Here is a 25,683-nt window from a genome sequence, read left to right as displayed (position 1 = left end):
AGAAAGTGAAAAAGTTGGATTTGGTGTTTGTTGATGCCTGAACTTCAATTTCAGTGTTGACTAGCCCATAAAGTTTTTTCTCCTCTATTTTCTACATGAAAAAATCAGACCAGTTGCATAACTTTTTTCTAATCTTAACTCTTGCTTTCTCTCTGACTCATCATTGAATAAATAGAGGTCAATGAATCAACTTTAGGACAATCTCTCATCCTCTTGAAGTTGTATGTAGAATTGTAAAAACTCATGGTGAACATCCTTTGTTCTGGAATTTAAAAAAAAAAAAAAAACAAACAACACAGTTTCTAGAATTTAATTAGCATCAATCCCTGACCCCCAAAGGCAAGAAGTTGAAATGACTTGCCATGTCATTGCAAAAGTAAACTTTAAGTTATCCCAAACAGGGATTTGCTTTTTAAATGAAAATGGTTATGGATATAGTATATTTAATTACTATTGTTTTATATTCTGAGTTTTGCAAACAGAAAATCCAGCTACAAATTTAGAAAAGGTGTTTGCAATACTTAAAATACTTTTATTTTATGTTTTAACTCACCTTTTTGAACAATATGACACATTAAAAGAAGTTAGGTAGGCCACATACCTAGCCATTACATCTTTTGGAAGAATGTGGTATCACATTTTATTTTATTTTAAATCTTTATTAGAATATAGTTGATTTACAATATTGTGTTAGTTTCTGCTGCACTGTGAAGTGAATTAGTTATACATATACACATATTCACACTTTTTAAGATTCTGTTTCCATATAAGTCATTACAGAATATTAAGTAGAGTTCCCTGTGCTATACAGTAAGTGCTTATTAGTAATCTATTTTATATAAAGGAGTGTGTTCATGTCAATCCCAATCTCCCAGTAGTATCACATTTTAAATTTGCTCTCAATAGCCTTGCGTTTAGAGATCTAGAAATTCTTTTCTTCATTATTAATCAGGCTAAACCCCCAACACACACACTCTTACTCTCTCTCTCACACACACACACATCCACACACATTTTGAAAGAAAATAATGCATGTTGGGACAGTTGGGCACCATTTTGATTGAAGTATTAATCAAATATTTTAGTTTATTTGCACAATTTATTCAGCAAAGTCCAAAATTTTGAAGAGGTTGATTTCTTTTGTTAACAATTTATTAAATATATAGTCTTTCAAACTAATAAAACTAATTCTGAGTCAAAGCATTTTTATTAAAACTAGGGACTAACATAAATTGAAAAAGGTTGTGGGAGCTTAAGCCAGCAAATATAAAAGCACTACTAATAGCCTTTTTTATCTATGCTGACAAGGGATTAAACCATTAAAATTCTCATAGGATAATAATTCAATTTATCTTAGAATCTTCAGCCTTATTTTTATATTTAAAAATTATTATATTCCCACACCCAGAGTATATTCAGTGTTACTGTACAAACTCAAGTCATTTAAATGCCCATGTTTCAATGTTTACATGTACAATATTTTGCCCAACACAAACCACTTTTTTTTTCCATTTATTTTTATTAGTTGGAGGCTAATTACTTTACAATATTGTAGTGGTTTTTGTCATACATTGACATGAACCACTTTTTTAAGGTGCTACAGTTTAAAGTAAAATAGGTCAATGCAACCAATGAAAGAACTGGAAAATACTAATAAGATCAAACCAACTCATCTGAATCATCGCATGTACATAGATACTTCCCAAAGTTCTGCTGTACCAGATCTGGGAGGTAAGCTGAAAGCTGAGGAAGCAGCCAAAAATGATGGCAAGCATCCACCTCATGACTGCATAACTAGATTCACTGTTTAAAAAGATGAGCTATTTTCTGTTACCTCTAGAGAACTGAACTACTGAAGTGTGTGCGTGTGTGTGTGTGTGTGTGTCTTGTGTGCCTGTGGGAGTAAACCTGATTGAAAATTACAGTTAACAGGGTTATAATATGCAAAATCTATTCTCTGGTTGCAGCTACTTTTACATCCACGTGTAGTCTCCGAGAGAGAAAGTTTTCATTTCTCGATCAGAGTCATGAAGCTAACAAACTGTGGATTACTAGAAGCACTCACATCATCAAATATTGATTGCCATAACACATCCAAAAGGCAAGTGTTGAAACTGACTAATAAGTGAAGCATGGACAACAGAATATGACTAAGAGAGATCAGAGCATTTGTGTGTAAAATTAAAGAAAAATAAGGACAAAAATCTCACAAAAGTAAATTAAAATATTATGAAAAGAGTGAAAGTAAATAATTATAAAAATACAACAGTAAAAAGACAAAATGTATATAATAAGCATCACACATTGCTTTTGATTAAGAAAATATAACTATATGACAATAAAATAATTTTAGTCAGAATCAACACTGTGTTTTGCATTAGTTTATAATGTTCTTTATTATAAATTATTAGTACTAGTCTGTGCCTTACATTTAAAATTACACTGCTGATTATCTTTAATTCATACTACCCTTTGAAAATAAAGTGATTCATCTTAGAATAATTTGAATCAAAGGAAAATTTAGACTTGATTATTACAGTGAGAACCCATGATGAGTTACTTCTCTGGCCTTGAATAGAACTGAGTGATAACTGTCAGTAGAATTCCTAGCTATAAATTAAATAATATTATAATGGTGCTGAAATAAAATCAGTCAAGCAGAATCTTGTTTCATAAACAGTACCACAAGCTGAGGGCTAATATCACATGTATATTATTGTTATGTCTGCAGTGCTGGGTGATAACGATTTTGACCGTAATTCATGGTGTGTTTTAGGTTGTAGAAGCAATAAAATATTGATCATAAGCATGTCCAGCCATTATTCAGAAGATTAGATCAATTTATGAGAGGCAATAATGTGTAAACGAGTGACCTTCCAACGGCCAAAAGTAATTCCAAGGTAAAACTACCGTCTATCTAGGGCTCCAGATGAAACCTAAGTTACTAAAAGTCAGATATTAGAATAAAATATAGTTTTGAGCTCAAATCATATAATAAGTTATTTGGGAACCATTACTCTATAAATATAGCGTCAAATATGTTGCCAATCTTTGATAGCATGTGTAGAAAGTTAAACATTATAGATTATTTTTTAAGATAAACACCTTTTAAAACTCAAAGGGGAAAATAAAGCTAATAAGCTATATCATTTAGTGCAATTCAGATTCAAATATTAAATTCATAAAAAGAAGCAGTTTTCTAAAATTATGAAAATAAATGGAAAAGTTGCTTTAGAAAATATACTATTATTCATTTACAAAAATAGAAAAAAGGTGACAGTTAGTTTCAGAAAATAAAGTGATACAAATGCTCCCAAACATGTTTTGGTTTAGCAAAAATTTCAGTTTAAATTGGTTCATTACACAGTAGACTATTTTAAATTAAAATTAATTCACATGTCTATTTGATGCATGCTCAATTATTAAGCCTCATTGGAAGAGCAGCCAACTTACTTCTAGTAACAACACTATGATACCTGGTGACAAAATTAATTGTATATTCTGAAAAATCATAGAAAGTATTTTTGTAGGCTTTCCAAGTTTAACATGATTTTTGAGCCTTTTGTATTGATACAAGAGATTTAACAGCTTAATACAAGCTAGCAGATTAAAAAAAAAGGGGGGAATCAAAGAAATACATTTTCACATGAAATAAAATTGTGAAATAAAGTGTGCCACTCTCATTTTAAAGTGATTTTTGATAGAAAAAGCAAATGATATACAAATATATGTCAAATAGCATATGTTGAACATTAAAAAGTTATATTAAAATAATGTGATACTTCAAAAAAACTAAACATGCAATAGTCAATGAAAAATCTTACTGTGTATCAGTATGTGTATTTATAATATACTCACAACACAACCCTGTTTAATTGGATAAAACACGTTAATTTGATCCATATAATCATAAATCTTGAACTAAATATTTGTGACATAATTCTAGAAATGTTAAGTCACAGCTGTTTGGTAAATATACTAACATCGCTATGGCTGAATTTTGTTGTTGTTGTTGTTGGCAAAGTAATGTCCCTGCTTTTTATTTTTTTTTATTTTTTATTTTCATTTATTTTTATTAGTTGGAGGCTAATTACTTCATAACATTGCAGTGGTTTTTGTCATACATTGACATGAATCAGCCATGGAGTTACATGTGTTCCCCATCCCGATCCCCCCTCGCACCTCCCTCTACCCGATCCCTCTGGGTCTTCCCAGTGCACCAGGCCCGAGCACTTGTCTCATGCATCCAATCTGGGCTGGTGATCTGTTTCGCCCTTGATAATATACATGTTTCCATGCTGTTCTCTCGAAACATCCCACCCTCGCCTTCTCCCACAGAGTCCACAAGTCTGTTCTATACATCTGTGTCTCTTTTTCTGTTTTGCATATAGGGTTATCATTACCATCTTTCTAAATTCCATATATATGTGTTAGTATGCTGTAATGTTCTTTATCTTTCTGGCTTACTTCACTCTGTATAATGGGCTCCAGTTTCATCCATCTCATTAGAACTGATTCAAATGAATTCTTTTTAATGGCTGAGTAATATTCCATGGTGTATATGTACCATAGCTTCCTTATCCATTCGTCTGCTGCTGGGCATCTAGGTTGCTTCCATGTCCTGGCTATTATAAAGAGTGCTTTGATGAACATTGGGGTGCAGGGCTGGCTGAATTTTTTAAATGACTTAGAAAATATATGAGTAGGTAAGGAAAATTCTATGCAATGAAAGTTGATTATGATTATAAAATTTAGCTAAAGCTATGCTGATAGTTTTTTCTAAAGTTGTTATGAAATGGTATCTAAGGGAAAACACATAGCATTCTGAAATGATAAAATGCTATCCTAAATTAAACATAAAGTATTTTAAGGCATGTGTATATTATACTTTCAATTAAAATACCCATTGTCCAGCTAAAGAAGAGGTAGTAAAACAAAGAAGTAGTAAAACAAAACAGTCAAAGTTAGAAATGCAAAAGTAGGTTTCTAGACAAGAAACACAGAAATCAAGGAAATCCAGTTAAAATATGAAACATGATCTTGTTTTCTTTCTTTCCCTAGCAGAAAAGAGAGAGATTTAGCCCAAGAGGGAATCTTTTACCTTTCTAATAGACTGTGTAGATCATGTCCTATCCTACCCTCAGATGTATCAAACAAGATTGGAAACTCCTTCGGGGCATACTGAGGGCTACAGAATGGACTGGCATGAGATGGACAATATCATCATGGATTTTGGAGTCAGACAAACCAAGGCAGTTCAAATCCTGGTTCTGCTAGTTGTTACAAAGAAATTAATTCTCTTTCATAAAGAGTCTTCAAAAATTGAATGAAGTCAGTGCAGAGAGAGCACAAAGTGAGTGCTCAAGCAGTGATACCATTGATGATAAATATTATTTGTTACTCATGAATTAAGGACACAGTAAACTAGATAAAGTACAGTCTTACATTTATTATTAATTAGTAAAGTTTATTTATACATTCAATCAAAATCAGCTTTTAGTTTTCATTTCAAATATTTATTTCTGCAAACCACCCAAATAATCTTAGTCACCTCATTAAAATTACATGAAATCCTCACTAAATAATTTCCAAAGTATATTTTATCAAACAAAAATCCAATATAGAATAAACACCTATCACATAGCAAATTCTGCTATATAAAGACCAGATAAAGAGCAACACACAGTCCAAATATGTTATGGGATTTGGCTTCATTGGGTTAACTTAACTTACACTGGAAATATAAATATAATATGGAAGCCCCATTACATTTATATATGTATGTATATATACACATATATATATATTACACATAATGCTATAAATGTAATAGAATATATATTATATAACATATATATTATATTATGAAGGAACACTGAGCAAAAAATGAGGACTATCCAGAGAAATCTGAGACATATGTTCATTTGTTTCCACTGAGTCCACAGGAATTTTTTTTGTACTAAAAAAATTGTATTAAAAAAATTGTATAATAGATAAGCCTTTTCCTTTCCTTTTTTTTGTTCAAGTAGTTATGTTGAATCCTTCCTCATAAGCTTTGTTGTCACATGACTTGGCTTTTCATGTAATATGATACATTTATAATATATAAAATAATAACATTTTAAAGTCAGTGTTTCATGATTTTAATATAGCATTTTCTATATTTTAACTGAATGAGTCAAACTGGCTACTGTGATTCTAACTTTCAAAATGACTTGTGCATTTTGATACACTGTATTCATCCATGTTACTACCCATTTTTTTGTATTGTGCACTAAACAATTTTTTCAGCATTTATTGAAATTTGACAAGTCTAGTTATTTCAACTAGCTGTATTAATTAATACTTTCATATTAAATTATACTTTTCTTCCTCTTTTAGTGGTCATTCAATTAAAATGGTATTATTTTCTAATTTTCATAACTAATAGGGTCATAAAAATTTAATTAAGTCAATTGAAATTCTACCAAGCAAATAATTATTGTAGTCATCTTTACTCTTACTTTTTATTATCTACTTTAATCAATCAGACTGTATTTATAAATCAAAGATTCTCCTTTCCTGTGTTTTCTTCCTTTCTATTAATAATATTTAAGTTTTGTGGATCTGTGACTTTTACACTAGTTAGACCACTCAGGTTAACCACATAATAAATCTAGCTAAAAAATGGCATTCTTGATAAATTATAGTTTCTTTCCATTCATTAAAATAAAAGTATATTATGATATACCACAAAAGTGAATCAAATTTTGTTTCAATAATTAAACTTCTCCAGAATTCATATAGACTAAACACAAATAGCTACACATTAATAAACAGACATAGTAAAACTAAAAACTTACCTCCTACCAGGCAGTATTTGACTAAACTTTTCCTTGTCCAATTCTAGTCAATATTTCAAAGTTGCGTTGTATGCTTCTCTAGCTTTTTTAGACTAGTAATTTTCAAATATTTTTTGCAACTAGTATATATTTTACGTCTTTTTGTGTTTCTTAATGAGGAAATGCAAAATTATACAAATGGTAGATGTGTATAGTTTTCTTGTTGTAAAATACTTCACTAAAAAGCAGTACAAGATTATGAAACTGCTATCACCAAGATACCTGATAAAATAAATGCTAACTTCTGAGCTCCCTTCTGGTTGTTTCATGGCATACTTTCAAAAACTAGAAATCTAGGTGACATATTTATAACTTTAAAATACTCATTGTATTAAACAATCCACTAATAATTATAACAAAATCACCACTCTAGTCTGAAAATATGTCACAGTGCACAATACAGCATTCACAATTGTCACTTTCCCCTTGTTTGCCCTAAAGCATTACTGTTTGAGTAGGACTGTCTAATATTTATGACTTACTCTTTTATATTTATAAGGCATACTTGTACATAGTCTGTTCAATTTGCATTCCTTTCCTTTCTTGTAATGAAGTTGTGTCAAATCTGTTTATCACAGCAAATTATAACTTCCCTATACTGCTTAATATTTTCTGCTCACTAAATACTGCATCTGACATTATAAACTAATAGGATCTCGGAGAGGGGCTCAAGGCACTGTGTAAGATCCACTGTTCTGGAAAAGTAATTAATTATTCTCACATCCATTATCCACATTAAAATCCATCTCTTTTAGGTCACACTGTTTTCTCTTTTAACTCTTGCATGCATCTGGAGCAACTCACCAAGTACTGTTGGTTTCAATCATTGACATCATCTGGGCTTAATATTACCTGATAATCTTTCATTCATCTTTATCACCTGGACCCTTCATACAGGGCTTCCCTTGTGGCTCAGTGGTAAAGAATTCATCTGCCAAGGCAGGAGACTCAGGTTTGATCCCTGGGTCAGAAAGATCTCCTGGAGAAGAAAATGGCCACCCATTCCAGTACTCTTGCCTGGGAAATCCCAAGGACAGAGGAGCCTGGCAGGCTACAGTCCATGGTGGCAAAGAGATGGACACAACTTAATGACGAAGCAACAACAGCAAGCCTTCGTATTCCAAAAACTCACTAGCAACACATGTTTTCACGTGACAGTAGTTACTGTTCACTAGGCGCCCTCTATAAATGAGATATGGCATTAGATACTTCACGGTCTTTATGTAACCTTTACAACTGCACTACAAGGTAAATATTATTTCCTTTAAAAAACAAAACGAACCAAAAAACCACTCTGCATGTTCCCCAAATTCACACATTTCATACAGAATCCAAAATAAGCTTGACACTAAATCCAATGCTTTGTTAATATCATCTAGCTTATCTACTACAACAAAGCAATCTGTTAAAATGACTGATTCCTACATATACTTGATAAATCTTACAAAAATGAAATAGGGACAAAGGCAGCTCATCTTGAAAGAGGTAGCATGACACAGATAGAAAATGAATGGAGAGAAAGATAAAGTTTAAACCTGTGGTTGAAACTTGAATAAACCATCTACCTTGTAATGATTTCCTGGGTTAGTCACTCACTCATGTCCAACTCTTTGCAATGCCATGGACTCTAGCCCACCAGGCTCCTCTGTCCATGGGATTCTCTAGGCAAGGATACTGGAATGGGTTGCCAATTCCTTCTCCAGGGGATCTTCCCAAGCCAGGGATTGAACTCAGGTCTCCTGCATTGCAGGCAGATTCATTACCATCTGACCCACCAGGGAAGCCCTTAAAAATCAACTTCCAGACACTCCCAGAGGGTGTGGGACTGTTTCCTTGTGCACCCAGAACACGTTAACCAATTTGACCCACATGAATTGTTCTACCCAAGTAACACTTCTGAATTTTCTCTCCTGTCTCCACGAAACTACTGGTTTCTTAAACAAGTCTTTCCTTTCCACATAAATTTTCTCTGGTCTTTCTTTTCAAATTTAATTTTGTTTCTCCTTTTTTTCAGTCTCATTTAATATTTTACAGTGCTATAAAATTATTTAGTGATTACTAGGACTATTATTTCCAATTAATGTATAAATTATATCTTGACAAAAATAACATTAATATTACCATTTTCACACACAATTCTGATTTCATCTGTCAGTGCTACAGATGATATTCTCTCCAACATTGTTTCTTTACAGTGAAAACATTACAAGGAAACTACTATTCTATATTGTCAAGATAAACTCTTTGTAATGTGGGATAATGTCACAAATTAAAAAGTTCTTATGGGAAATCCTATGTGATTTTGGATTTGACAAAGCATTTTTAGAAACAACATGAAAAGCATGATCCATGAAGGAAAAAAAAATTATACGCTGGACTTCATTAAAATTAAAAACTTTGGCTCCGCAAAGGACAGTGCTAGGAGAATAAATAGATAAGTCACATACTGAGAGAAAATATTTGTAAAAGATAGAACTGATAAAAGACTGTTATCCAAAATACACAAAGCACTCTTAAAAGTCAACAATAAGAAACCAAACAACCTGATTAAAATATGGACAAAAGTTCTAAACAGACACCGCACTGAAAAAGAAATACATATGGCAAACAGACATATGAAAACATGACCAACATCAGATATTATTAGAGAACAGCAAATTAAGGCAAAAATCAGACAGCATTACACATCTATTAGAATGGCTAAAATCCAGAACACAGATGACACAAATGCTGAGAAGGAAATGGAGCAACACTGAACTCTCATTCACTGCTAGGAGGAAGGCAAAATGGTACATGGACAGTTTGGCATTTTTCTACAAAGCCGGGAGTTGGTGATGGACAGGGAGGCCGGGCGTGCTGCGATTCATGGGGTCGCAAAGAGTCGGACCCAACTGAACGGCTGAACTGAACTGAATCTTAGTTTTAACAAAAAAATTATTTGATGGTGATGCTAAAAATAGGATTCAATGAAACAAGCTTTACACCATTGGCAAGTGAAATAATGTGAGTAATTGATTGACTAGAACGTTGACTAAAGAGTAACACTAACTTCTTATCAGTATTAGTTGATTGTTGATTATATATCCACTATTTAACACTTAGCAACTACTCCTCTGTAAGTATTTTTAGTATACTTCTGAAAGCAAAGTATTATAAGGCCATTCTTATATTGAATTGATATAATTATTCATAATAATTATTACATAGAATTATTATTAAAAGATTCAGATTTAGAATAGATATCATTGAATTGATATTATCTCACCAACTTGTGGATAAACAGCACAGTATCTACTATTATTTTCTACCTAAGAACTTCAGTGAAAAAAATACACAGTTATGCTAACAAAGACATATAACATTAATTTCAACACTGTGCAGAGTGCTTAGAAATGTCAACTCTCATTATGGTAGTAGGACTGCAAGTGAATAGGCTTAGTTTTCTGATTAATAGATTTCTAAACCTGAGAAAGACACTACTTCTGGAAGAAAAAAAACCATGAGGCTCTGAGTGGATAAATTTTAATCATGTTTATATTCTTATTATACTATTTTTTTCCTTTATTTTTGCCAAGCTTGTGGATTTAAAATAAGGCTCTGTTACAAATACCTGGTTGCCAGTGAATATTTGTACCTTTACATAAAATAGCTTAGAGGAACATGTGGGCTACATCAGGCTCAATTTCCCTTCTAAATTTTTACAGTTGATGGCATTTTAGAATAGCTATGAGCCAGACAGTGATTTTGATATGATTGACGTTGACTGTCACGCTATTCTTTGCTCAGAACTATTCACACTGTAGTCATTTCAGTTAAGCTACATTCATTATGGAGATGTACAAGTTGAGTTTAATTATAATTTAAAATGTCTCCCCCAATTCCTCTATAATTGAGCATTGTCAGTCAATGCTATTGGCATTTGAAGCTTACAAACAAAAATTTGGGAATAGATTTAAGAATGCCGAGAAAGTATTTATTGTTAGAGAAATGACCACATAACTATATTTTGTGAAACAAAAATTAAGCTACTTAATAAAAGAAGGAAGAAACACTTAGCAAAAAGTGTCTGCTTCCTGAGATACTTAGAAAGGATGGTTTGTCACCACCTAACTAAATGCATGAGAAACTCTCTATTCCTTCAGAAAGGATGAACGAAACTTGAAAGTATTAAGAGGTTGGTCTGATTAATGCATCACACAGAAATATCCTTAAGACATTGTGTCATGGCTTAATTGATGGTACATTTTTTCCGTAAAGATAGATAATAGAGATACTACTGGCAAGTTACATTTGGAGAAATTCAGATTATTTAAAGAACATGAAATAAGTTATAAATTGTTAAAGATATATAACACTTCCTCTTCTGAAACTACCTAAAATCACAATTTTCTCATATTAGAAAACAAAAATCCAGGAAAAGAAAAAGTAGGTCCAATAGAAGAGACAAGAAGTGATTAGTGTCACAAAGTTATAAGAAAAATCTCTGACCCAGGGACAAAGTGAATAATGACATCATGAAGAACAACAACATAGGAGGTGGGACCACTGCCCACAGCTTACTACTTATACCATGCTTATGGCAGTAGTTATACCACACTTATGCTCTTGATTGAATTGCATGTCAAGCTGTGAATCTGTAAAACACTAATTTACAGAATGACTATTAACATAGATGGAAAAAATGTCATGTCATGATAAATTTTATCTTACTTCTAAGAGGATAAATAATAATAATAATGCTTAACTTTTATAATAAATAATGTTTAACTTTTAATGTTTAAATAATAAATAATGTTTAACTTTTATAGCAGCCTTTATGTATATAAAGTCTATATGAATAATTTAGAATAATAAACACAAATACTATTTTATGTGTGCATTTGTACTTCAATATAAGTATTTTATATATATACACTCATTCATACATATATGTGTTATGACAATTATTTCATAGGTATATATATATGTGTGTGTATATATATATATATATATATATATATATACATACATATATAGCTGTGTCATATCATTAAATGTCATGTCTTCTCAAAACTTGCCCTGTGGATTATTTTTTAGGAAGAATGTCAGTTTTTATACTTTCAAGGCCCACATGAAACTTTTTATGTTGATTTATTTATATGTTCTTTTTAATAGTCTGGGATACCCATTTTATTTACTAGCCATTGAATCAATAAAAAAATCATTTTCCAAGCAATAGCCCCATGTGAAAATATAGCAGCGGCTGAGTCTGTTTCTACAACAAAGGAAACAGGTGTGTGAACAGAGAAAAGCTGCAAGTAAAGAAGAAGTGAATGCTTACTAGGCAATATGGGGAAAACAGCTGAATGAAGTAGAGTGTCCCTGGCAAATAGAGAATTTTTTACGACAGGCTTTTTCTACCCTCAGGCACAATTACAACAGCTGTACTATATAGCCTCTATCAGTCATAATCTAGAACAGCGCCTCTTTCTATTAACCAAGCAATGGAGGAGCAAAATTACTTAGACCAGTCCATATGAGACACTCCGCTGCAATGCATTCTGATGGCTTAATTAGGTGAAGCGTGTGACACATGGGGTTTTTCAAGCCAGGTTCATCACAAAGGCCATATCATCAAGCAGAATGGCTTACAAAGATGAGCTTCTTCATTGAGTGACCCATAGCTAATGAGGTCTGTTAGTTTGCTTCCATCTACTTAAACAATTAGGGGAAGCCTTACACTAGTAGACCAAGGCTAACGAAGAGCATGGGATGGACAGCTGGCAAATTCTCTCAAGATCTCATCTTTAGTTGAGTGACATTCTCTTGAAAATAAGGAACACATTTTACTTTTTAAAGTATTTCTTCTCTTTAGACTTGACACCGCTACTTCCCATAGAAATAAGATTTCCAATCCTATTTAGCACTCACAAGCATACATATATAAGCAAGTAAACAAAGGTCATATCATGAAGCCAAATGATATGGAATCAGGGAATATTTTAAATGTGCTTGTGTCAGTGAAGTGAGGAAAAAACCTGAGAAACACAATTACACTAAGAGACTAAATCATATATACTAGATATCTTAACAATGATTTATTCCATAGTTTGATTGTATTATTGATCTTATGAACACTAATGTTTAATTGTCAAAAAAAGTTTGAATGGCATTAATATCCATACAAAAGACAGTGGTAAATAATGTACATATATGCATATGTACATGAGTGTATTTATGAATAGTGACTTTAAATAGCATTATAAAGTCATTCAACTGAAGTTCAGCAAAAAACATAAAGCAAATATTGGTTCTAAAAAGCAAATGGAAATATATCTGAATACCTTTTCTATTTGATCTTGTAAAACAACTGTATATTGTAAGTCATCAATCAATAAACACGCAAAAATGAAATCACCTTGTAGCATGCTCCTGTCTGCCTAATTTCATTAATGATGTCACCATTGGCCTATCTTCCAACAATGAGTCTTGGAGTCATTCATGATGCCTCTCTCTCCTTTTTCTTCTCACTTCCTATCATCACCCAGTTTTTCTGACTTTACACCTTACACATTTTATTTTCAAACCTGTCCCTTTTCTATCTTTGTTGTCTGTATAGTGAGGCATCTACCATAGTTTTAGCAAACTCTTCCTCTTGTTAATTTATTCATCTATAAATAAACATTCCATGAATAATTTCTATGCACTGCTTACATTTTTTTTTGTTATGATAATAATTCTAAAAACCCCCAACAGTGCTTTCCTCTCTTCAATCATAATGATAGTTTATAATTAAAAAATTAGATGTACATTTTTTTTTACTTTTTTCCTTTACAGAGAAAGAAAAAGAAAGAAGATACAATGCCCATTTACATTTACATTGCCTCCTCCAACCTTAAAAAGTACTGTGCAGTGTTAGAAATCAAATAGGTCTTGAATTAATAAATAAAAATAAAAGAAATAATTTGATGATAAATAAATGAAACAATTAGATAGGCCACATTTCCATTGAATTACAGTTAAAAAAAAAAAACAAAAAACTTCTTATTTGGCTACTTCCCACCTTAAACTCTCCCATCAGCTCCCTTTTGACCAGAGTTTATATTTAAAACAGCTTAGCTCAGTATAAAAGGTTCCTCAAGGTTTGAATTTCAAATTACTCTCTGGACTATTTGCAAACATCCCTTAATATACACTTTTTCTTTTTACCAGCCAAATAAGAGTTCTCACAGTCATTGTAGTGACTGTCTCCTGGCATGAGCCCCAAATTTTCTTTCCCCACTCAGAAAGAACTCCTAAAACTCAGGTACCTACCCCATAGTAGGAACTTAATTGACGGACTCTTTTTGTTCACCTGCTCCCTGAGGTCTTCCATGAGCTCCTCAAATTGTTCTACAGATAACCTCCTCCTTACTTATTGGACATGTCTTGTTTCCCCTCAATGGCACTTGTGATTATCTACTGTCCTACTATAACCATACAGTTCAGATTAGGCCAATGACATTTGATTTTAGACAATAATGAGATTATCATCAATATTAGTAAGAGCAACCCCTTATAATAACATCCAAATCATTTGATCATTTTATCTATAATTCAGAATAAAAATGACATGGGATAATTCTGACATTCTTTCTGAGGGGTAAACGGACATAAGGAGAGATGAAGTAATTGGGCAAAGCAACATAACTAATACATAGCAAAGACATGGCTCAAATACAGCCCTTCTGAGCCAAAAGTCACCTTTTCTCTGCTATGAACTTTGGATACTCTTGATGTTTCCTGAGTTATCTTTCTTCCCCATCTTTCCTCCTTTCCTTTTCTTCTTTCCATTCACCCTTTCTCTTTATGGGTGGGTTCTTTTATTATTTTTAAACAAAATTTGAAAAGCAGTATACAAAAAGTATTTTATTTAATGATTTTCTTCCAGTTTTCTATAATGCTTATAGAAATGTGTAAAATTAAGTTTTTATTCTATTTAATTTGTAGTTACTATTGGTTTTAGATATCATATTCATGCATAAGTCATAAATTCATACTATGTCTTTTCACAGTCCTTAACAGAACTGACTTACCCACTAAACACAGTGACATAGTGTCAGCTAACAATTCAGCTGGGGCTCATGAAAATATTTCATTCACTTGAAAATCAAAAGAAGAAAATAAACATTTACAGTCAAAGATTATATTCATGTTGATGCCAACACAATTTTAATAAACAATGTTTTATACTCTTTCATGCAAAAAACTTCACAAAGGCAGAAGTACCTATGGCTCTCATTAGTCATAATGCAACTCTGATTCTTAGCCCCTTTTTTTTTTCAGAAAGTTTGCATTATTCTAATTTGGATATAAATTCCCAGCCACTAAATGTCTAAGACAATACTTTAAGACTGGGACAAAGTTTAGGAAACCTTTTACCTATTAGGCAAAACCAAGTTAGAATCCTGTAAAGACATTTTTAATTATACAGGTAAATTTTCATGATTGAGTTTCTCAGTGGCTATTTTCTTGAGATATTGCCTCAAAATTATATTTCTCAAACTATAAATAATACTATAAGACAAAATAGCAGGAAATGTAAGTAAAAACAATGCAAAATAAACAGCATTAGCCTTAAATCTTTTCCCTCAATTCCTTGCAATATATATAAAATAAATATCTTCAAATATTTTCATCTCTTTATACAGGCAATCTTTCCTCAGATAATAAGTAGTTTTGAACCTGTTTAACTATTATGTCAACCTAAACTTTGTCATAAGCTATAGTTCTTAAATGTTCTGTGTACTACATTAAAAAAGGGTATTTGTAAAACTTTTAGTTCCTTGGGTCAAAACCAGGCTCTCTGCTTCAATGATTCTATCATGGGCCATTGGCAACTTTAGTTTTAATAAACATTCAAAGTGTTTCTGAAAAAAATTATATGGAAAACATATTGAGAAACACTTCTCTGGTCATACAGATTTATTGAGTAGCATTTATAATCAAACCATGTTTTTAATAGTAAAGATTCTATCAGTGCATAATTGGAAGAGTTAAATAACATTTTAAAGTAATTTTAAGTCTAAATATTTTATTGTAATAGAAGAGACAAGCACCTTTGTAAATTTTTTAAATTAATTGATACATTTCTGAATAGTCAGGGCAACTTAAAAAAAAAAAAAACTGCCTAAGAACAAGCAATGCTACAGTCTCCAAATAAGATGCATATTTCTTACCAATTTCCCATGGCTACTGTGCTATAGAAACTAATAACAACTTTCGAAAAAAAAATTTTTTTATAAAACCCTTTGTGAAATACATAGATGAAACATTCTTAGTTAAATAAATTAGTCAAATAAAAAATGTTTAAAGATTCTATCATATTTTAATTTCAGAAACTTACTTTCAATATTTTTTTTTTGCATTATATGGAAGATTTTTAAAATCTGAAATAATTCCTCAAATCTATTCAAAATCTACTGGGCATCTAACAATTAAAACTAATCACAAAACTTAGGGATGTTCTGGAGTTGTATGTACATATTTCCTATTATTTCTAGAATTTTGTGTAAAGAATTATTTCATTAACATTTACAATTTATCCATGGATGATTCAAGCCCAGATAACACTTAGCTCCTTGAAATTACCGTCCTTTGACTAAAGCATCAAGGAACTGAAGTGGTGGTGGCTGGGGATGGGTGGATGGGTGGGGAGGGTAAGCAGTAAATCATTTCAGACAATTTCACACTCAAGGCTTGTTGACATGAGGCCGGTCAAAGGAAATAACCCTGTCAGCACCTGCATCTTTAATGAAGGACAGCACTGCTGCACATTTAGAGAAGAGAGAGGGAAAAATAAATCACATTTAACTCTAAAGTGGGCTGTCAGATTTATTCAAAGAGAAATGCAACCCTGTGTGTTTCCCCATCCTCACATATCTCCATTTAAAATCTTACAATATATACTTAGAATTCACCATATTCATCACTGATGTCCTTCTGATTTTCAATTCAGCCACTATATATGAAATGTATACTTTTAAAACATATCATTTAACATTTGTCTTTTATTGTCTTTCTGACATCCGTTGCAATCAGAGGTAGATATTTAAGATGGAAGGTGGGTAACTGTCAGGGTTCTTTGTAGCAGAGATTAATAAACATCTGGCCTAGCTCAGGTAAGCAAGCCTCAAGAGATAATCACAGTTGGTTTAAGAGGTTTTTATATGTAAATAAGAGATGAGGAAAATTGACAAGATGAACATCTAACTGGTTTTATTACAGAGCCTTTAATGGGCTCTGTATGCACCAAAGGCAACAACTCAAATGGGAGAGGGTCAATCATTCCTAGGATCCATCTCTTAATTATTCCTTTTCTTTTAAAATGGGTTAAATTTTCACCAACAAGAGTATTTTATTTTTCCAATAATTTCCAGTCATTTCTGATCTACCAACCACATCACAGACAATATTTTAAAACATAACAGCAGTTTAAAAAATATACAGGGGAAAAATAGAAAAAAAAAACACACAAAACCTGGGTTGGGTAATCCATCAATTAAAGCATTCTTTTAATATTGAATCACACCTAGTAACCACTTCATAGGACTTCCCTCGTGGCTCAGCAGTAAAGAATCTGCCTGCCAATGCAAGAGGTGCAGGTTTGATCCCTGGGTCAGGAAGATTCTCTGGAGATGGAAATGGTAACCCACTGCTGCATTCTTGCTTTGGAAATCCCATGGACAACGGAGCCTGGTAGACTATACAGTCCATGGAGTCACAAAAAGTTGAATGCAACTTATCAACTAAACAACAACAAAACCTCATCACAGTGTGACTGAAAACCTCTTTATTAATGTGACAATGAAATAATCTTCATTACGATAGCTGTCTTCATTGCTTTTTAATTAAGGCATTTTGTACTCTGAGGGATCTTGTTCTGGTAGACGCTGTACTCATAACCACCAAGTTATGTTCTAAAGACCACATACTCCTTAGTTTGTTAGAAACATGGTACATTTGGGGTTTTTTTTTTGGTTTTACTTATTTGACTTTTGAAATTAATTTCTTATGAAGGAGGATATTCTTCCTTAAGAGAAAGATTGGAAGCAAACCGGCTGAATGAGAAACTGTGTTTTGAAAAAGTCACTAGTATTCAATCTTCTGTCTTTGATCTTCTCAGCTATGTTAAAGTCAGGTCAAGGGCCTCTACTGAACCTAATAAAGCTGGAACAGCAACAGGAAGAATCAGGATCTCAGTTCATGTGAGATCTCACTTCACTTTAATGTAAAAGAGGAGAGGTTCTGAGATGACTGCTTTCAGTAGGTTTTCTAATCTCCTGAGCCTGAAACCAATGCTCCTGGATGGAGGCAGTTAAGAAAATCCAGTCTGCAGGTGTTCCTTTTGCAAAGCTAACAGCATATTTCTTTTGACAGGTAAATCTCTTTGAAATAATTCTTGAACTCTCTGGTCCTGAACAGGAAAGACATTTAGGTTTATAAATCCCAATATTGGGGGTATCATTGCTTTTTTCAAGGCATTGTCTCAAAATAGGCCTTGAGTTTCTAATCTGTATAACATATTTTTGCAAACTGCTAGCCAATTGATCATCTATGTACCTGACCTATAGACTGTATCAAATAAACTCATGCATTTTAAGCTCTCTTTAGTCTTGAAATGCTTTCATGTAAGATAGTAAGTTTTGATAAATTTTGGAATTAAGTGTTCAAGTTGATATGTCTTCTCTGAATTTATATATTTTCTTGACTGAAAAGATAACTTTATGTTCCACAGATAAGTCTTACACCCCTTAATTACCATATACTTTGTACACACGATCTAGATATGTAGAAATAATCTACATATCTAGATGAATAAAGATGACTAACACCATACTAGACCATTTTGAGATTTGATGACCTGGTCAAAATCTATATTATGGGTTTAATTTGTTGACCTGCAGCAGTTATTAGCTGATGACAATTGCATTGAAATTATACCTAAAACTATAGTCACAGCTTACAAAACACTTTTATATAATCTTTTTAATCTTGATACTTTGAAATACAACAAACTATTTTGTATTTATATTTGCATTTTTCATACACTTAAACATGTTTAACACTTTTTCATATTGTCATTTTCTGATATTGGATTCATTCATTAATTTTAGTCAGTACTCAACAAAATAGTGGCAAGAGAATAGAATGGACAGGTTAAAATTAAAAACTTTAGTGGTTTAGTAGTAATTTCAGAGTGTCAACCTAATGGAGCACAAAGCAGCTAAATGGACTTTGCTACAACAGACTTTAAATTTGCTATATACTTCCACTCTCTGGAAATACTTTTAACAGATCTAAATACACTTTTGTTAGTAACTCTGTATCTTCTAAATAAAAATGTCAATTTTAACCCACCAGGGGAAAAATTCAAATTCCAAGATTATAAATATTTGAAAATTCTGAGTTCTATGTGGATATGCATGACAAGTTACATATAGTTATGAATATTAAAACAAGTAGAAAAAATAAAATAAAACTCAGGCTTCACATTTTGGTTTAATAAAACACCAAATTGAGGAACACTGAAATTACATTCTGATTAGTGTGTCAATACATTTTTCTATTTTCCTCTACCTTAACATGGAATTTAATCAAGTTCCTATAAAAGAGCGTAAGGAAAGTTTTATACAGAACCATTAATGAAATTATGATATCAAGGAACAAGATTTCTAACATTGTGAAAAACAGCTGTAACCACAGCAGCAGCACACAGCAAGTTGCATTTTTATCCTGACATTGTTCAGCCTGTGAATTAGCATATCACTACTCCAAAGGAATTTCAGGTATGTTTTCCTTTTCCTGATATTTCTTTCCTATGGTACTAACATGCATAGTGACTTTGCTGTTCTTTCTGTGTCACCCACATAAGTACTTTGTTCACAGCTATAATTGTTCTTCCACTACTCTAACTCACTTAATAATTTTTAACACATTTCAGTAACAGTGGGTTTTTGTCTTCTCAGTTTCTCTAGGGAATTAACAAAGTGCTCTATACTCAAGAATAATACTTGATCTCTGAAATTTCTCAGCACACATACTTAAGAAACCATTCACACAGACTTACAAGTTCCAAAGAAAACAAACAAATTCAACTTACAACACACAAAACAAAAATGAATTTAAAGCAAAGAAGAAATGCTGATCAAGGTTTGATGAGACAAATGCATGGCACTTACCTGGAATAAGCTGTGCCAGGAACAAGTGACTTTTTGACAAGCTGAGGAGTGATATTATGGCCAAAAAAGGAGCATGTGTCCATTTCATCTTTGTCCCTTCCTTGCATTACACCCAGCCAGTTATATAGGTATGTTTTATCTAGGAAATTAAAATAAAAATAAAAAAGAATTGTTTTCATTGTTAGCTATGTTGAGATAAAGACAGTATTAAAAATATTTTGTGAAAAATCATAGTGCAAATGCCTTTAAAATGTCATTTATCAAAATTATAAAACATAAATAGTTAAAATGAATACAATGTATACAAAATGTATTTTGGGATATACCTTTTGAACAAATATAGTATTTATTAATTCTGAAAATTCATTTTTATCAGATATCAATAGCAAATGATTCCTTGGTTTTCTCTATCCTATAGAGATGACAGATCAGTGTTTCTGATTTCCTATCACTTGAGTCAGAATGCTTTCATCAAGCCTAGAAACCTCTATTGTTATTCATTCACTAAATAAATAGTTACATACTGTTTATAATAAGCCAGTCACTATGCTTCTTAGAGGACACAGCAAAAGAAAAAAAAAGAAAGAAACTAAATTCTGTCTTCATTCAGGTATATAACTAATGTGAGGCCATTTTAGTTACATCAGTTTAGAAACAAATAAACAAAAAAGAAGAACTTTTATAGCTGTTCTATTCTAAACAACACACTGTGTATCAATTGTGAAGAGCCCAAGAAACACCAGATAGTGCTTGGTAGAAAACAGTCTGGAGAAGGCAACGGCACCCCACTCCAGTACTCTTGCCTGGAAAATCCCATGGACGGAGGAGCCTGGTGGGCTGCAGTCCATGGGGTCGCAAACAGTTGGACAAGACTAAATGACTTCACTTTCACTTTTCACTTTCATGCATTGGAGAAGGAAATGGCAACCCACTCCAGTGTTCTTGCCTGGAGAATCCCAGGGATGGGGGAGCCTGGTGGGCTGTGTCTATGGGGTCGCACAGAGTCAGGCACAACTGAAACGACTTAGCAGCAGCAGCAGCAGCAGAAAACAGTATATTTAGTCAATAGGGATTTTGACAAGATGCTGATGCTAACAAATGGCAGAGTAAAACTACAGATATTCAAAGGTAAGCGTGATCTGTTTTGCCTGGGAGAACTGACCAAACTGACATTGAAGAAATGGCATGTGAGATATGAGATAATGAGGTGATGGAATTCCAGCTGAGTTATTTCAAATCCTAAAAGATGATGCTGTTCTTCACTCAATATATCAACAAATTTGAAAAATGCAACAATGGCCTCAGGACTGGAAAAGGTCAGTTTTCATTCCAATCCCAAAGAAGGGCAATGCCAAAGAATGTTCAAACTACCACACAGTTGCACTCATTTCACAAGGTAATGCTCAAAATTCTTCTATCTAGACTCCAGAAGTTCGTGAACCAAGAAATTCTAGATGTACAAACTGGGTTTAGAAAAGGTCAAGGAACCAGTGATCAAATTGCCAACACAGGCTGGATCATAGAAAAAGCAAGGGTCATCCAGAAGAACATCTGCTTCATTGACTATAGTAAAGCCTTGACTGTGTGGATCACAAAAAATACTGTGGAACATTCTCAAAGAGATGGGAATACTAGAACAACTTTCCTGTCTCCTGAGAAACCTGTATTCAGGTCAAGAAGCAACAGTTAGAATTGGACATGGAACAATGGACTGGTTCCATGTTGGGAAAGGAGTACATCAAGGCTGTATATTGTCACCCTGCTTATCTAACTTATATGCAGAATACGCCATGCAAAATGCTGGATTAAGCACAAGCTGGAATCAAGATTGTTGGGAAAAATATCAACAACCTCAGATATGCAGACGATACCAACTCTAATGGAAGAAAGTAAAGAAGAACTAAAGAGCCTCTTGATGAAGGTGAAAGAGGAGACTGAAAAAAACTGGCTTAAATATCAACATTCAAAACACTAAGATCATGGTATCCAGCTCCATCAATTCATGTCAACTAGAAGGGGAAAATGTGGAAGTAGTGACAGATTTTTTTGTTTTTTGAGCTCCCAAATCACTGCAGATGGTGACTGCAGCCATGAAATTAAAAGATGCTTGCCTCTTGGAAGGAAAGCTAAGATAAACCTAAATAGCATATTAAAAAGTAGAGACATCATTTGCCACCAAAGGTCCTTAAAGTCAAAGCTATGGTTTTTCCAGTAGTCATGTATGGATGTGAGATTTGGACCATAAAGAAGACTCAGCACTGAAGAATTGATGCTTTCTAACTATGGTGTTGGAGAAGACTCTTGAAAGTCCGTTGGACTGAAGGGAGATCAAACCAGTCAAACCTAAAGGAAATCAACTTCGAATATTCATTGGTAGGACTGGTGCTGAAGCTGAAACCCCAATATTTTGGACACCTGATGTGAAGAGCTGACTCATTGAAAAGGACCCTGATGCTAGGAAAGACTGATGGCAAAAGGAGAAGGGGGAGGCAGAGGATGAGATAGTTGGATGGCATCACCAACTCAGTAGACGTGAATTTGAGTAAACTCCAGGAGATAGTAGAGAATAGGAGAGCCTGGCATGGTGCACTCATGAGGTCACAAAAAGTCGGACACAGCAGTGACTGAACAGCAACAACCACAATAACAATATGTGTGTGTATGTTTTTCCCTAATAGTGTATTGGTACATTCAGGGAACCTTAAGAGGGGCTGTTTAGCTTGTGATATTAACCAGGGTATCATATGATAGCAAACTCAAAAGATAAAGAAAGGTAATGAGGAGCCAGTATAGAGTTTAATGATAATGATAATACGATCTAAACCACACCTGTCCCTAGGTGTCCACAGGGGATTTGTTCTAGGAGCCCCCATGGATACCAAAATCTGCAAATGCCCAAGTACTTTATAAAAAAATGGCATAACATCTCCTGTATTTTAAATCATCTCCAGATTACTTATAATATCTAATACAATATAAATGCTATGTAAATAGTTGTAAATAGTGTAAATGCTATGTAAATCACTACCAGTACACAACAAAATCAAGTTTTGTTTTTTGGAACTATCTAAATGTATTCTTTAATGTTTTGATCTTTAGTTTAATCCACAGTTATGGAGTCCATGGATATGGAAGATCGACTGTATTTAGAAGATAACTCTGAGAGGAATGTGAAGGATAAAGAATTTATGAGGAAAATTAGCACAGAGGCCATGCAGAAGTGTATAATGGATGTTTACAAAGGACAAAGACAGACAAAATGGAATATATTCTGGTGTTGGGATGGGAGGCAGGTAGGTGACATTATGCAAATACACTTTGTGGTTCTTGGCAATTGATTAGATTTGGGAGATAGGAAGTGGAAGGACATTTATTCATTTATTCAAAAATATATCTATAAATCTATTGCAATATAAAATGTAATTTACTCCCAAAGAAAAATAAAATTCTGCCACTCATTTCTGTGACACTCGGAGTTCCAACTTGAAAAAAGGATGACAAACTTCATTCTGTCAGTTTATCTGCACAAGCAATCGTCAATCTGCCTATTTGAGCTGAGCTGTCCTTACTTTATTACTTACCAGTGCGGAGTTAACTGCCAAGTTTTCCTTGAGCAAAGCTGCCTACTCCTCCTACCAGACAGCTGCAATCATCTAACTGTACTGAAGATATCTGAGGATTATTTCTTTCTTAAAAATTCTGCAAGCAACTACGGTCTAAGCTAGAACTCTGCCTCCATAGAAATATTCTTGATTACTATAGGTTCATATTTGCTGTCTTATCTTCCTTGTTTAGGGTTAATGTCCTTGTAACTTCTTTTTTTCTAGTTAATTGTTATTGGAGTATAATTGATTTATTTTGCAACTATTTTTATCTTGGTATATCATTCATAAATGAAATTATATACCCACATTATCTCTCACACATTATCTTCCTTAAGTGTCAAATGAGGCCAGAAAGTGTATTAGATTTCTACAGATAAGCACAAGCCTAGATGTACACTTCTACTCTTCAATTCATACTATGCAGTTGTTTGTTTAGAGGCGCTTTTTCAGGGTTATCCATTGACTGTTTTGGCTTATAGTCACATTTTTCACAATGGTCACTTGGTCACAATGTGGCCATGATTAGTTCTTCCAGAGATGACTTGTAAATATAAAGCATTCTTCTAGGGGGTTCCCTGGTGACTCAGAAGGTAAAGAATCCACGTGCAATGCAGGAGACCTGGTTTTGATCCCTGGGTTGGAAAATCCCTGGAGAAGAGAATGGTTACCTGCTCCAGTATGCTGGCCTAGAGAATTCCATGGACAGAAAAGCCTGGCAGGCTACAGTCAATGGGGTCATAAAGAGTTGGAAATGACGCAGTTGAACTCCTATAAGTTACAGTAAGAGGAAGATATTTATTTCAAATTTCTAAAATGTTTTAGGATGTTGCTGTTCAGTTATTCAGACGTGTCTGACTCTTTACAACCCTATGGACTGCAGCAGGCAATACTTCCTTTTCTTTCACCATCTCCCGAGGTTGCTCAACTCAAAAACAAATTTTTATTATCTAAGGACAATTTTATGAATTTACATAGTCAGTGGCTAATATTATTATATGATTTTGAGTTCAGTTCAGTTCAGTCGTTCAGTCGTGTCCAACTCTTTGTGACCCCATGAACCGCAGCACGCCAGGCCTCCCTGCCCATCCCAAACTGCCGGAGTTTACTCAAACTCATGTCTGTCGAGTCAGTGATGCCATCCAGTCATCTTATTCTCTGTCATCCCCTTCTCCTCCTGCCTCCAATCCCTCCCAGCATCAGGGTCTTTTCCAAGGAGTCAACTCTTCGCATGAAGTGGCCAAAGTATTGGAGTTTCAGCTTCAGCATCAGTCCTTCCAATGAACACCCAGGACTGATCTCCTTTAGGATGGACTGGTTGGATCTCCTTGCAGGCCAAGGGACTCTCAAGAGTCTTCTCCAACACCACAGTTCAAAAGCATCAATTTTTCGGTGCTCAGCTTTCTTCACAGTCCAACTCTCACATCCATACGTGACCACTGGAAAAACCATAGCCTTGACTAGACAGACCTTTGTTCGCATATTAATGTCTCTGCTTTTTAATATGCTGTCTAGATTGGTCATAACTTTCCTTCCAAGGAGTAAGCGTCTCTTAATTTCATGCCTGCAATCACATCTGCAGTGATTTTGGAGCCCCCCAAAATAAAGTCTGACACTGTTTCCACTGTCTCCCCATCTATTTCCCATGAAGTGATGGGACCAGATGACATGATCTTAGTTTTCTGAATGTTGAGCTTTAAGCCAACTTTTTCACTCTCCTCTTTCACTTTCATCAAGAGGCTTTTTGGTTCCTCTTCACTTTCTGCCATAAGGGTGGTGTCATCTACATCTGATTTTGAGTTAGGACCCACAAATCCAAAGTGGCACCTGCATATTCACTACACAAACACATCACAACACATTGAAGTGTTGGATCTTCAAATCCTCTCTGAAAAGCAAAGTTCAGTTCAGTTCAGTCACTCAGTCGTGTCCGACTCTTTGTGACTGCATGGACTGCTGCACGCCAGTCCTCCCTGTCCATCACCAACTCCCAGAGTTTAC

General features: G+C 33.6%; 1 protein-coding gene across 1 annotated transcript in view; it reads right to left on the bottom strand.

The window, feature by feature from the left end:
* The window catches only part of ROBO1 (roundabout guidance receptor 1), a 1,227,175-nt gene that overhangs the window by 1,049,538 nt on the left and 151,954 nt on the right, over positions 1 to 25,683 (bottom strand). Inside the window, exon 2 of the mRNA XM_070455058.1 lies at positions 20,081 to 20,219. Coding sequence (XP_070311159.1) covers positions 20,081 to 20,168 — 88 coding nt within the window. The 5' untranslated portion in view covers positions 20,169 to 20,219. The remainder of the gene's footprint in view (positions 1 to 20,080; positions 20,220 to 25,683) is intronic.

Source organism: Odocoileus virginianus, chromosome 25 (genome assembly GCF_023699985.2).
Source record: "Odocoileus virginianus isolate 20LAN1187 ecotype Illinois chromosome 25, Ovbor_1.2, whole genome shotgun sequence".
Lineage (NCBI taxonomy): Eukaryota > Metazoa > Chordata > Mammalia > Artiodactyla > Cervidae > Odocoileus > Odocoileus virginianus.
Note: the sequence above shows the minus strand (reverse complement) of the source record. Positions and strands in the feature narration are given on the sequence as shown.